This window comes from Coffea arabica, chromosome 2c (genome assembly GCF_036785885.1).
Source record: "Coffea arabica cultivar ET-39 chromosome 2c, Coffea Arabica ET-39 HiFi, whole genome shotgun sequence".
Taxonomy (NCBI): domain Eukaryota; kingdom Viridiplantae; phylum Streptophyta; class Magnoliopsida; order Gentianales; family Rubiaceae; genus Coffea; species Coffea arabica.
The window spans coordinates 10010416-10025062 of record NC_092312.1 but is presented as its reverse complement, the minus strand read 5'-3'; the positions used below and the strand labels follow the sequence as shown (position 1 = coordinate 10025062).

The 14647-nt window shown below is 35.1% G+C and overlaps 3 protein-coding genes across 10 annotated transcripts; 1 reads left to right on the top strand and 2 right to left on the bottom strand.

The window, feature by feature from the left end:
- Positions 1–4049: 4049 nt before the first annotated feature.
- LOC113725856 (probable UDP-3-O-acylglucosamine N-acyltransferase 2, mitochondrial) lies at positions 4050–12257 on the top strand. 8 transcript variants are annotated; one of them, XR_011838930.1, is made up of 11 exons: positions 4050–4356; positions 6471–6680; positions 7648–7724; positions 7852–7901; positions 8130–8194; positions 8303–8354; positions 8422–8482; positions 8643–8709; positions 9967–10038; positions 10224–10452; positions 11259–12257. XR_011838930.1 is itself a non-coding variant. In XM_027249259.2 (10 exons), the coding sequence occupies exons 1-10, from the start codon at positions 4121–4123 to the stop codon at positions 10278–10280; spliced, it is 957 nt and encodes a 318-aa protein (XP_027105060.1). In that variant the 5' UTR covers positions 4052–4120; the 3' UTR covers positions 10281–10560. The 8 variants fall into 8 exon arrangements, 1 of the variants encoding a protein (XP_027105060.1); XR_011838927.1 differs by having other exon boundaries at positions 4052–4316; positions 6476–6680; positions 8422–8492; XR_011838926.1 differs by having other exon boundaries at positions 4052–4356; positions 8422–8492; positions 11324–12257.
- LOC113725857 (protein NDR1-like) lies at positions 11228–11758 on the bottom strand. Its single transcript, XM_027249260.2, has one exon. It carries the CDS (start codon positions 11756–11758, stop codon positions 11228–11230), a length of 531 nt encoding a protein of 176 aa, XP_027105061.2.
- Positions 12258–12994: 737 nt separating the features above from the next.
- Positions 12995–13925, bottom strand: LOC113725854 (NDR1/HIN1-like protein 26). Its single transcript, XM_027249256.2, has one exon. The coding sequence runs from the start codon at positions 13856–13858 to the stop codon at positions 13181–13183; it is 678 nt and encodes a 225-aa protein (XP_027105057.1). The 5' UTR covers positions 13859–13925; the 3' UTR covers positions 12995–13180.
- Between the last annotated feature and the right edge of the window lie 722 nt (positions 13926–14647).

Here is a 14647-nt window from a genome sequence, read left to right as displayed (position 1 = left end):
ATAGATATAGATTGTGACAAAGCTGAAGCGGCTCCACTTCCACCCAAATATAAATAGAATAAAAATTAAAATAATGAACTTTACAGTCAAGCCTTTCATCTCTTCGTGGCCTCTAGATTTACACCTCTATCCATGGTCTTTCTTCTCATCTCAAGAGGGACTACTAACAATAATCATACACGGTGAGTCCAATGGCAGTCCTTTTCTTCTATTTCTTAGAGCATCCACAATGGATTACACTTTGTGGAGTGTAATCCATATGACACGTCAGCATTCCACTTTCTCCTCTTTTATTACACTTTCACTCACAATGGATTACACTCCACAAGGTGTAATAGCATGGGTCCACAATTAATCAAATATTTATTTTAATAATGCATAACTCATATCCCATAAATAAATAAAGTAATTTTTAAAACTAATTTTGTTATTTTTAAAAAATAAAGTACTAACTTTCGTTAAATTTTGTACATTTTGAATTTTTTTATTTTCTAAAAATGATATTATTAATTTTTAAGTTTGAATAATATATCTTTTTCTATGTTTCAAAAATAATATATTGTTATTTTTTTAAAAATAATTATGTAGGAAATTAAACAAATATTTGACACTTCAAATGCGAAGATATCATAATAATCCATACTTAATTAATAATTCGGAATGTAATTAGTTGAACTCCATAACATAATATTACATAAGTTAAATCAAATAAAATACAAATAATAACAAAATGAATACTAGTTTTCATTGTCATTGCCTTCGAATCGTTCCCAAATATGCTCGACCAAGTCTGATCGAAGTTGATGATGTACTTCTCGATCACGTAATTCCGCATTCCTTTGAAGGTAATATTGAAAATTTTCGGCCAAACCTTGAGTCACAGGAATTTGGGTGCCGTTGGAAATGCTGGAAATGCTGAAAGGAAATTTGGGTGCCGTTGGAAAGGAAATATTGGGTGCCGTTGGAAATGCTGAAATGCTGAAATTGCCTAGGCCCACATTCTGAGAATTACACGCATCACAATTGTGATGCGTGTAATCTCCATGACACGGCTCCAATGGGGAGCCGTGTCATGGAGTGGTGTAATGGGGGTGTATTACACCCCCATTGTGGATGCTCTTAGGAGCATGAATTTTTTTGGAAATTTCCTCTAATATGTTTGATTTAATGAATATCATTATAAAATTGGTTGTTTGGTTCCCTTATGTCCAGTCCAGGAATGGATTTCGAGCAAATATTTTTCTTTTTTTTTTTCTGAGGATTTTTTATAAACATGTTTCTTACATGCCACATAATTGTTTTCATTCTTTTTTTTTTTTTACTAAAAATTTTTTATTTTAAAAGGAAATCAGGCGTAACAAAATCATTCATTCATGAAGAATCCGAAAACGATACGCTGCAGCTTGGCAACCCCATTGCAGACTCCAATGCCATCTTGGATACTCCGAAGAAAATTTGGATGAGTGTTCACGGCCAAATTTTGATAAAAAAAATTGTACGATTCAGATTACTTCTTGTATCTCATTTACAATTTGTCTCGCCATCTTATCAGCTCCAGGTACCGAGAATATGGCAAAATTTAGGTCACTCGATCTGTACTAAGCTATTCAAATATTATGATAATCTTCTATTCAATTTTTTGCCATCGTCTACTTGTCTAGTTCCTCTTAGTAAAGGGGCAAAAAGGATTTTTCAATTATTTTTTAATTTTTTTGAAATCCTAAGGACATTATATCACAAAAAGCTTTGTCGTCATTTTTCACCTAAATGATAATAATGTAGTATATAAAGAAAAAGAGGCATTTTATCTTTGTGCAAAACAGTAAATATAGGCACAATAAGATTACAAAAAAAAAAGATTCCCAAGTAAACGGTTTATTTCACATAGGGAGAGAGCAGGATATAATATGAACTAGTAGTAAAATATTCAGAGAACAAAGAAGTGGGGCGACGCAGCAAACTGCGAATGCGTTGTGGACTTTTATTCACCAAGCACCAAGGTAAAAAAAAGGGGCTTTTAGACATTTATTCCTGACCATATAGACTTGAGAAACTGCCAAATTGGCTTAAGTTTTCTATTCTTTTTGGCCAATCATTGTTGCTAAGGTTATTAAGTTGGTTAGAAAAACAGATCATTTTTTTTTTTTTTTGCCGAAGCGAAATAAACGCACACACCCAAACAATGAACAGACACGCAGAGGTAACACCGAACACATCGGCTCAAACGAGCAATTTAAGGTGGGACCTATAAGAAATATCCATCCAGCCAATTGGTAATAGGAAGATGCTCTCATGGACCTTAAACCCAGAATGAAGACCCCACGATCATGCATTATTATTGGTACGATACTTATGATAAATGACTTCAGTCTGTAAAGCAACCCCACATGTCATTTGTTTGATACTTATGTTGATTGCTCTAAGCGGAGAGAAGTCTTTTTTGAAAGACAAGTGTGAATTGCTCTGCTCCTATAAAATATTCATACAGGCTTGGTCCATTAAAATTTTGTCAAGAATACTTTCTGAGTTTTGCAAAATTACCTTCACCCCTTGAACGAGTTGAAGAGAGACTCGAGAGCCTTGTTTGGGTTGCATTTCTTGTAGAAATATATTTTCAATTTTCGTGAAAATATTTCCTTATCGCATTTTTAATTATTTTTTTTTATTTCATGTTCATCATATTTCGAAAATGTACTACAATTAATTTTTCTATAAAATATTATAATCTAAACCGGCTCTCAGTATCCTAACCTAAAGCCTCAATCTGATGGAATGTGCCCAGAATTTTTTTTTTTTTTTTTTTTTTTTTGGGTTTCTTTCCAATCAAAGGGAGGCCGAAGCCAAGAACTACAAGAAAATATGCTCCATTTCCTTTCAACGGATCAAATAGTACTCAAAGCGACACCGGATTGGGCTTCTTTGGGCCTTAAACTCCTAATTGACTTACAAACTTGGCCTTTACCCAGTTAGCTTGCTTTTTCCTTTTTTTTTTTCTCAATTTAAGAGGCTTTATTTGATAACTCAATTCAGCACTTTCAATAGATTTAAATCTTAATCTGTTCAGACGTGTTTGATACCCAAAAAAATTGAACATTTGAATTAATTAAATGGCACTATATTTTTTTAGGCAAAACTTGTTTCAAAAAATAAATGATAAACTATTCACTTATTACTGAATATGATATATAATCAAATGTATTTGATGTAGGCCCCGTTTGGGATTGCCGTTCTATTGGCAAAAAAGCACTTTTAAGTACTAAAAGTATTTTTAAAATGTTTGATGAATATCATTCCATAAAATTAGGAGTAGACTTTTTGGTGTTAAAAGCACTTTTAGGTAAAGTTCAATTTTGGTACTTCTAGAGCAGTTTTGTGATTTAAAAAATAAAATATCACAGTTAATCATTTTATCCTATATTATAAATCAAATAAAGAGATAACTATTTTTAAAAATTTTAAATTGCACATTATCCAATACAATAAGTACTTACTGAACTATGTTTCCAAATAATATATTTAAAAGCACTTAAACAGTTAATAAGTATTTTTATTAAAAGCTCTACTAGAGAAGTACTTTTCAATAAACTCCTGTAATTCCAAACGTGTCCTTAATACTTAACAATGCAATAATTTAATAAATTCATACTTTAGATTTCATATTTCAAATTTTAGTTTTCAGACTTCAGTTTTATCAAACACACGCTAAATTTATAATGAAAAATTAGAAAGAAAAAGGCCTTTTTTTTAAGCATAAGAAAAGGGCTTGAATGTAGAAAAAAAATATCATAGTTACTTAGGTCTTGTTTGATAATTCAATTCAGCACTTAAACTTAATGGATTCAAATTTTAATATGTTCAGACGCATTTGATGACGAAAAATTGAACATCTGAATTAATTATATGACACTGAATTTCGTAGGCAAAACTTGCGCTTAAAAATAAGTGAATAGCTATTCACTTATTAATGTGATATATATTAGATTTAGAACTTAATAATTCAATAATTTAATATATTTAAATTTTAGCAGTTGAAATTGATAGATTGGCAGCATAGTTTGCATTGCATTTGAACTGGTTGCTCCAAATTTCAAGTAAAGCTCCAAAGCATTTGCTAATCGATATGGCATTTCGGTTGAGAAAATTGTTACTGACAAATGGCTGCTCATCCTACAACATTTCAACCGTCATGGCTAACAACAAAAACAAGTATTCTACTGTATTCACCCCACTTAGACCTATATCAAACACTTGCATGAACAACTTTCTTTCCACCGATCAAAGCACCTTCAAGCCTCAGGTCGACTCTCTTAAGTCCGGTGAGTCCACTGCCACTCTAGTTCTCCAGCATGACTGTTGGTGAGTTTGTGCTTTTGTTCGTTTTATCATAGCACTCCATCTGCTTATTGAAATGCCTGTTACAAATATGTATGTAGAACATGAAGATCTAATCTTTGATTTTGGTGAATCATGGCCACATGTGATCCGGGTTTTTCTCATTTTTTTTTCAATTTTTTTGGAATGGATCACATGTTTGGTGCTTACTCTGTGTACGTTTAGTTGAAGTTGTTCTTGTCAGTCCAAGATGAATTAGCTGTTGTGAGTGTCTTGTGTTGGGTTTGGGGCTTATCTTGAAGGGACATATTAACAAACAAAGTTAGAGGAAGAATGGTTTTGGAGGATTTCTTGTCTGAAGATGAAAGAATGGTACTGAAAATTTGTCTGTGTGATGTAGTCATTGTGCTTAGGTTGTTAGAAGAAGCTAATGGACTGCCTAGATTGAAGTATAAGACTAACCTTACGATTCAGGTTGCATTTTGCGTTGCATTTGGAGCATGCTTAATCTGTCTGCTGATAATTGAGTCGTATAAAAGAGTTTCTCCTTCTCTCAATCTCCGGGCACCCACATCTGATGATTGGGCATCTGGCTATGAACTTGGAACATGCTCCATGGCATCGGCAAATTGCTCTTTTTTTAAATATACTCAAAGTTGTGATAATTGCAAAACTTTACGGGCTTAAGCTTAATGCGGAATTTTTCTGTAAGATAGTAAATATAGAATAATTTGTTTATAGACCTACAGTATAGTAGGGAAAGAAGCATGCTGTAAGCCTCTTGAAGTGCATGCTTAATTTTTCCGTGGCAGGAAAACAATGTCATTCAAGAACTCAAGTACCTGCTGTGATATAGTGTAATTTTTAACTGAAGAATTGGTTCTATTACATCTGCCAATTTCAGATAAAATGGTTTACGGGTATTATTCTCTGGGGATAAATAAGGTCGGATTGTCTACACTTGGATAGGCTTGGTACCAAACTGCTTTGAAAATTTTTTTTCCTTTTGGGAAACAGTTTGGCCATGGTTTAAGTAATACATTTCAATTCAGGTCTTCAAAATGAGTTTGGTTTTCTATTTTGTATCTAAATTCTGACTTATATGTTTTATGATTGGATTTTGTTGATTTCAGTTGGCCAAACAAAAAAAGAACTCTGAGAGTATTATTCAAACTAAAATTGAGCAAACTTTTAAGTGTTCTAAGACTAGCAAAACTGAAAAAAGAACTTTGAGACTTTGGAAGATGAGAATTACTTTTTTTTTAGATGCTAACTAGACTAAAACCGACCATTTAGTAATTTTGTTCACTTGGTTGACCAGATAACCATACTGATCAATTGTACTTTAAAGTGTCTTGTTAGTTATTCAGCTTTTATATATTGACCATAATTCAACTATTTAATGAGCTCTTTTTTAACAGTCTAAGCCTTTTGGATAGTTAACCATTCTAATTTGGTTAGGCAACTTTTTCAGTTTGCACCAAAGTTTTCAGTAACATCTATAAAACAAAATTAATTAGATATTTTACAGTTTCTTCATAGAAGTAGTGCAGGTCATTATATTCTAGAGATATTTCATAGTTCATGTAACTGGGAGTCTCATTTCCATGTTTGAAAAGAGCAACCCCTAACTGCGATCTTCCTGCACTCAAAGGAGATAACCAATTTATGAACACATTTCCCTAAATAATTGATTTGGATTGCTTTCTTCCTTCACAGAGCTTCATTGCAGTATTGAAATGTCTGATAGTTGCTTGCAATGAATAACAGAAGGTTCTAGGTTGCTTATTTTGAAGTCTTTTTCTAACTACCATAGTTTTTTAGTTTTGATTGAGATTCCATCTTCAATGTGTTGTAATTCAAACATTGAAAGTTCTTTTAAACTGCATTTTCCTTATCACAATTGTCTACATTCTAACTGTGTCAAGGTAACTGACATGACACATAGGAAGTGGAAAATGTTGCCTACATAATGGGTCTCACCTACTGATAGCATTTCATTGCATACTGTCATACAGGTTTAGGAACTTCAGAGGTTTTGACCATTAAGTTAGTCATGTGTTTCTTTTCAAGAACAAGTTTTTCAGTCTGAAGTAATATAGTTCACTAAGTCAAAGTTTACATATGTTTCATTTAAGCTTAGATGATGATGCTGTGGTTGATCAAGACTTTCAGAAGTGGCATAATGGTGGTGGGACTTTTCACAAATCAGCATATATTCATCGAACAGCGGTCATAGAATTTGGTGCAGTAGTTCATTCACAGTCTCTTTTGGGTGAAAATGTTTCTATTGGGTCTGGGGCTGTCGTTGGACCTGATGTCACAATTGGTCAATCTACTAGAGTAGGGTATCATGACTTCTCTTTCTTAGATGCAGAAATCATTTAAATTTTGTGATAAAATTTTGAGCATGATCTGTTGATTTTTCTGAAACTAAATCCTACAGGGTGTTTCTCCTCTATAGATCCATGTGTCTATAGTCATTGTTAGAGCTGTTCTGCATGGGCAGCATAATTGTTGAAAATGATAGTGTTTGAATACTTTGTCCCATTGTTTCTTCTTCTGGCTTGCGATTGAAAGTTACTGCATTTGTGTTAATCGTCTACTTTTTTGGTTTAACATGCTGTAGTTGTCTATTATTTGCTCAACCTTCATTAAGTTTGAGTTGCACATGCGTAGAACTAATTCCTTCCACATGTGAAAGATGACTTGTTAATAACTTCTATGTAGCCCTTTTGACCTCCCAGATTCTAGTTAATCTTTGAGTTAGGGAAGTCGCTGAGTCAAGCTAAGGGGAGTCGCTGAGTCAAGCTAAGTAAAGCATCTTTGCATAGACTTGAATGGACTTGGGAACAATTATTAATTGTGAATGTGGGTTCAAGTGTGCGTATACATGTCCAAGCAATGATCTATTGCTTAGGCCTATCCCATGAAGAAATCTTGTAATATTTTGAAGCCTGTTGAGTTTAGGATTTTGCTGTGTGAACATGTCCTTGTATGTACTTCAACAGCTTAATTCATTCTATTGTGCATCAAAATTCAAGTTGGAGCCTCATGCTGAGTCAAGCCTCAGGTGGTCTGCAGACACAACACAACTTGTTTGCAGCACTAACTGTATTTGGCACAAGCATACACATTGTAAAAGGATTTTCATTGCCTAAATGACTAGACACCTAATATGAGTTAGGGTCAGATTCTATTGTTCCACCAACAGATAGTTGCAGTAATGTACTAACGTTCGTCTTTGAATAATTATAACATGTTTCAGATTCTCAGGTATCCATCTCATATTCTTTTTATCATTTTTCTTTATAGATACAATGTTGCTCTTACAAATTGCACAATTGGTGATTCCTGTGTTATCCACAATGGTGTCTGCATTGGCCAAGATGGTAAGGCTGGGTTCTCCATTATGATGCATAAAAAACTCATCAGATAGGTTAGATTTCTTGAGGCAGAATATGCACCTGATATTGTGTTGGACATGTTTTGAATCGTAATTTATGCTGTTTTCACCAGGATTTGGATTTTTGGTGGATGAACAGGGTAATATGTTGAAGAAGCCACAGGTACTGAATTTTTCTTTTTTGGTGTTCATATGACTATCTTTATAGTTGTTTCAAATCCTTCCATTGGAGATTAACATGCATGAATACAGTTGAAGGCTGTATCTAAGATTTGTTACAGGTGCTTAATGCTATTTCATGATCTTGGAAATTTCTTGGTCTTGATTCTCTATTTCCTTTTCTGGTACTCAAACACATACGATATGTCTTCTTTGCCCATCTCCTCTCCAGCATTTGAAAGTGAAGATAGGTAACCACGTGGAAATTGGAGCAAACACATGTATTGATCGAGGCAGGTAACTAATCATCTGAATGCTACCTTGAGTCATTATATGTCATTCATGAATATGGACAGAAAGATGCTTTGCAGTAATTAAATTTAACAAGGATAATTTGGCTTGCAGTTGGAGAGATACTATTGTAGGAGATCACACAAAAATAGATAATTTGGTTCAGGTATATTAACAGTTTTTGATTTACAACCTCCTCTGCTTTATGCACATTTGTAGTCTTTTGGTTTCAGATTGGTCACAATGTACAAATCGGGAAGAACTGCATGATTTGTGGGCAAGTTGGAATTGCAGGTTCAGTAACGTATGTTAGTTCTTCAGACCCCCCTCCTCTTAAGCAAAAGGAAGAAGAAAGATCAAACTGTTGGCTTAAAGTATTAGTTTTCATTGAATTCTAACATGGAGTTGGAAACTTAGTGCCTTTGTTAATATATTTTTTGTTAAATCTGTGCAGGATGGGTGACTACGTGACACTGGGTGGAAGGGTTGCAATCCGTGATCATGTCTGCATTGCATCAAGGGTAACTAATGATCGCACCATCATGTTGACTTCATTTTGCATTTATTTCAGATGCATTTCTGTGGAAAACTAAAAATTTGTTGAGTGTAGGTTTTGTTTTTTGGCTGGTACTGAGGCATACATGAATCATATACACAGCTGACCTGTCTCTAGAAAAACTTCTCATTTCATTTTATATAATCAGGGGTAGATGATTATTTAGCATTTTAAAATTGTCAAAGCAAGTATAGTTTGATTCTGAAAGTTATAGCTAAAGTAGATTGTTTGGGTTGCCTACTTTTCTTTTTGCTGCGAAGGAGGACCAAGGTCCTAGAGCAGCGGGTCCAATCTGGTAGTAGCGACCCCCATATTTTGGGCTGCCTACTTCAATACTGCTCTCATAGCCATTTCAGTCAATCACTGTGTCTTGTTGAAGTTGGCAAATGAGATATTTTTTTGTTTTTTTCACCAGTGATAGTAATATATTCATTCTTTATGTTAGAGTTTTTGCTTTAGACATACAATTACTCATGTTAAAAATTGCATCTTCTGGCCTTCTTTTCCCTCTTTTCCCTGGTTAACCAAGCCTTCTTGGATGCATATGGTGGAATTGAGGGCTGGGCAGTGTCCTTAGTGAATATAAGCTTCATTGAGTGATGGATAATGATGTAGTAACTGAGTCTGATGCTACTCTAGAATTCGACATCCCTTTTTCTTATTTTCAGTTGCATTACCAATTTACTATTTATGCTGGTTACAAACTGTTATATTGAATCAAATCTAAGAGCAATGCACGATGATAATGTCATATCTACTTGGGTTTAGCTGTTTCTGGTACCTGATGTTTTACTTATAGTCATCATATTTATATATTGCAACCTTAGGTGTTTGGTCAAGCCAGCTTGAGTCTAGTTTACTTGGATTTTCACTGCAAACAACTCATTTCCAGTGGAAATGGCTCTTGGTTTTAGACTACAGTCATGTTAAGTTTTGGTATTTTAAAGCACGTGGTTGATGCAAGAAGATGCTCTCAGCCATATACTTGATTTGTAACATAATCTATCTGCATTTCAACTGTTATTTTTTATTTGACTCCACCTTACACTATCTTCTTACTTATGTTTAACTTTGTGAATGTTTTGATGATTGCAAGAATTACATGTGTATACTATTTTGACCATCATGACTTCAATGCGTCATGTCAGTGTTTATTTCTTTCCCATCTTTTGCCATCTCTGTATGAATGTGTCATTGACCAACTATTTATTGCTACATGCAGGTCAGATTAGCTGCTAGTAGCTGTGTCACAAAAGACATTAATCAGCCAGGGGATTATGGTGGCTTCCCTGCTGTAAGTGTCTTGATATTTTGCTACTTAGAAATCAGAATCATGTTTTATCCAAAGGAAATAAATGAAATGCTTTATCCCTAAAAAAAAAGGATAATTGGTTAATAATTCTGAATGTAGTTCCTGTAGAAGGATTTTAATATTGTTAATGTAATTGTGGAAAGATTTTCCATGGGCTTTTGCTGCAGATGCCAATTGGGAAATGGCGAAGACAAGTTGCTGCTCAACGTCAGACATTCAAGTAGGAAACCTGCGTGCGTCTTAGGGAATCACTGCTACTGTTGAGATCTTGATGGCTAACCTTGTGCGACTGCCATGATTATCCTTGGTTCTCGATGACATGGATACAAAACTGCTGAAATAGCTAGTGGCTTGAAGAAACTTTTGTCTGTGCATCATTTTATGTTATGAAACAGGGTGAGACTTTTGATAGGTGTAATGTAATTGGAATTACCGTAATTTTTACTAGCATGTCTATAACTCAGTAGAAACTTTTATCCATATAATGAACTGATTTACTCAGAACATCTGCTTTAAATGGATTTTTGAGGTTAGAAAACTGCAAAAGTTTTAAATTTGACGAGTTTGGTCTGCATCCTTCAAGTTTTTTCCAGTGCCTGCCAAAAGTATTCTTATGTTTAGCTGAGGATAATTAGTAATATATCATTCCTTAGGAGGCTGTAAAGCAATTAGCATGACCCGAATATTTTCTTTGTATCCGCTTGAGCTTGTTTCATATGTTAATTGACGAAGTAATAAACTGCTTTCCTCCAAAAGATTTGTAGTAATTAAACATCTTTAATTGCATTCATCTCTTGCAGTAGACGTTTGAAATTAGGATTATGATTTTGCACGGGGGGCAGACTGAGGAAGGTTATGCCTGGGGTACCTTAATTTCAATTGGAGAAATCAATCTGAGTCATTTCAGGAGCCTCCATTTTCTGAAAACACGCTCAATCTCTATTCTTGGCTCATTTATCATGTCCGAATCATAGAGTAGGAGGCTTCGTGTGGGTGTGATTCATGTCGAACGTTGTTTCATGTGGAATGTGCTAGTTTTGATCGGAAATGTATGATCCCTTAGCTTAAATTTACATCTGCAGCCGTACCCAACTCCTGCATGACACTCTATCTGTCTACATAATCTTGAAACAATGACTAGTTAACCACTTTACCTGTGATATGATATGATTCACGTGAATCTGATTCTCCATTTCTTCCAGCCATTATGCATCTTGGTCTTGCTTGGAATCTTGCCGTCTGATCCAATCGGTAACTGGGCTTTCAGGTGCACTCCGTAACGCCTGCTCTTAATTCCCCAGGTTCGATATCGAATCTTGGAAGCTAAAGCAGCCTGCAATTGAGCTTTTCGATTTGATATTTGGTCGTGCAATGCTTCCCACACCTTTGCATCCACATAGACAACTCCTATTTTTGGTGTTGTTTCCCCTTTATCTTGGGAGAAACGCGGTATGGTTGTGGAAGCTATGGAGTCCTGATTGTTGTAAAAAGTCAAGATGCAGTCGTCAAAGTAGGTGTCTGAATCCTTGTTGGGATTTTCAATCTCTAAGGCATACTCTATGTTGCCGTTCTCAACTGAGAACTTAGTAATGGTGTAGTCGGGGCTTTTCGGGCGGATGCTTAGCCACATGACGAAGGCTAGCAATCCCAGAAGGATAATGATTTGGGAAATCCAGAGTTTGAAGCTCGTGACTTCCACCATCTTATCTTTGTTTTTTGACTTCCACTGTAGATTGAGGGATTTGGAGGCGGTGGGTGACGAGAAAACAAGTTATAGCACAAGGCCAAGTAGTTAAGCATCTGGAACCGTTGTGAAGAGATGGGGTTGGTTTAGTTGATGTTGTGAAGGCATGCCTGCCAAGGCCGAAGCGATGCTTTTCTTTCACTTTTAGTGATGCGCCAAGCCTTGAGTGCTTAGATAAAAGGAATCTGAGACGTGACTCGCTCAAGGAAGCCATTCCAAAATCCAAATGCAGTTTGGTCATCTTCCCAAGCCCCACCCCATCGAGACCAGGAATAAGAGAAGGCTCCTTCTTTTTCTTTTTCTTTTTTTCCCTTTTATTTTTGTTTTTGTTTTCACTTTTCCTCCCATTTCTTCATCGAAAGCAGAAATATATACATATATATATATCCTACACACTCCCTCTGTTCTAATCAGAATCTATTTAGAAGCCACCTAAATATCTGAATATTCTACTGCATTTTCTGGCATGACTATTTTACACTTGCTTTGTTAATTTCCCTGCCAAGTGGCATATTAGAATTTAGAACCTCTCATCGGAGGGATTTAATTTGCTCCCCTAAGGACACAAACCAAATACTAAAAGTTGCTGCCAAATGACCGTATGCTAGATTTCGACATCTTTCTTTCTAGGGCCAAAAAAAAAAATTTCTAATATTACCATTTTGTTTCACTGGAAATGATAGAGCTATAATTAATCTCAATTGCTTGATTTTACAACATTGAAATGGTATTAGTCACATGATGTATTTGCTTAACCATTTTGAAATCGAACTACATTAATTGTCAGAATAGAATAAATTTACCTATATAATTTAGGTTTTGTCTAATAAATGTGAGTCTGTACATTCATATGATTTCTTCTAACGTTACCGGAAAAAAAAAAAGTACATTCATATGATAAATTTTGCATAAATTAATGTGCAAATGACTGCTAACTAAGCGTCGTTAGAAAAATCCTGTAATTTGGCATGCAATTGTGTGAGCTATTTCCAAAAAATTTTATGGTAATTAAAAAGGTTTTCCTCATCTGAATTCTGTTTAATAAATGTAATTTCCTTAATTAGTATTTTAGGTTAAGCTTCATTTGTTTCTTAAAGCATATAACTAGAAACAAACAGTGCGTCGAATCATGTAGTATATGAACATGACCGTCATTGATTAAAACTGTCGTAGATACAGAAAAAGTAAAAAGCGTTTGAGAAAGTTGAGTTCTGAGAAACATGTTCCCACGAAATGCCACCTCTCCAGGTATACATCAATTTTGATCACAGTAACATCGAATCTTACATCAAATTCACAATCACTAATAATAATTTTTTTTAAACCAAAAAAAAAGAAAAGAAAAAAATATCTGGGATTTCCTCTCTTAATCCAGATTAATCAGCTGAAATAAACAGGACATCTTTTATCTTTGTACTCAGGCAAGATGGTGCCATCAGGGCCAACTCCAACCGGACAATTAGCATGCAGGGTATGATGCTTACTATCCCACGAAGAAATTTTGAATCTAATGGTCGAGGTTACATCAAGCTTGAAAATTACCCTTCCTTGTGATCGATCAGCTAAAAATTGCTGCCATCTTTGATTGGTGACGGTTAATGTAGCACCACTCAAGCTACCAGCAAGAACTGTGGTATTTTTGGGCCCTTGGTAAAATGGATACAACAAAGAAGTAGCCCCAATGCCTTGATCATCGTAAGTTACTGAAATGTGCATTGCATCGTAGAAGATCCCAATCGCCCGGTTTGGATTACGGGCAGTGACGTTGAAATCTATCTGGGCATTTTCAAACCCGTTTCCTTGGGCAATAGCTGGAATTGAAAATTCATGGATGTGAAATCTTGGCCTGTGCGGGCGTAAACTTAACCACAAGATGAATGTGATCACGCCAATCAAGAAAAGAAAGAACAAGAAAATGGAGCAGACGAGCTTGGAAACCCTCGTTGCTAAGCTTTCTCGCACCCTATGGGCGTAGTAACGGGCAGAGTGGTGCCGCTTGACCGGCTGGTTTTGCGGACTAGGGTTAGCATGAGTTGGTAATGGGTACGAGGAGCTCATGATACTTTTTTTTTATAAAAAAAAAAAAAAATTTTTTTGTGGCAGTTGTAAGTGACAAATGTTTTGAGGAAAGATTGATGATGAACAGGATATATTTTGGATGGTTGTTTAAATATATAATGTCTTGACCAAGCCAATAGAGGATGCCCGAGGAACGAAGGAACGTGATGAGGAATGTTAAGAGTTTCTTTTGCATGGGTAAAGGAAAGAATAACAAGCTAGCTGCTCATCCCTTATCTCTTTTTTGCTTCTACATTCATTTTAGTACTGGCAGATGATCTTTAGTTCGAATGTGTGGCCTCATTACAATGAGTCGTCAATATCAAATACTTGATGCGTAGAATCGACTCAGGTGATTTTTTTATTTTATTTTGTTGATTGTGAGCATATGAATGACCTTCGAATCCAAGAAACAGAGGTCTTGAAAAAGGTATATGATGCTAAATTGACTTGTGTAGGAGAGGTGCTGCATGAATTGAGTTGCGTGGTTTCTTCTTTTCTACATTTTTGTATGAAATGATTCTTTTGTTAACTTATCTTCAAGCGGAAAAGAGAAAAGGGGGGGGGGGTAGGCAAAATGAAAATTTGTTGAGAAATCTTAAGCACCAAGTAAGCCAGATTTAATGCTGTCTAGTACAAACAGAAAATTGAAAAATCAAATTTCATTTATTAAAAAAAGAGAGAAGAAGTTCAGAATGAAAATTGGAAGGCTCTTTAAACAGAGGGATGCTTTAGGTTATATATTTGCAATTGCTTCATTTATTAAAGAAGTTCTCAGACATTCATCAC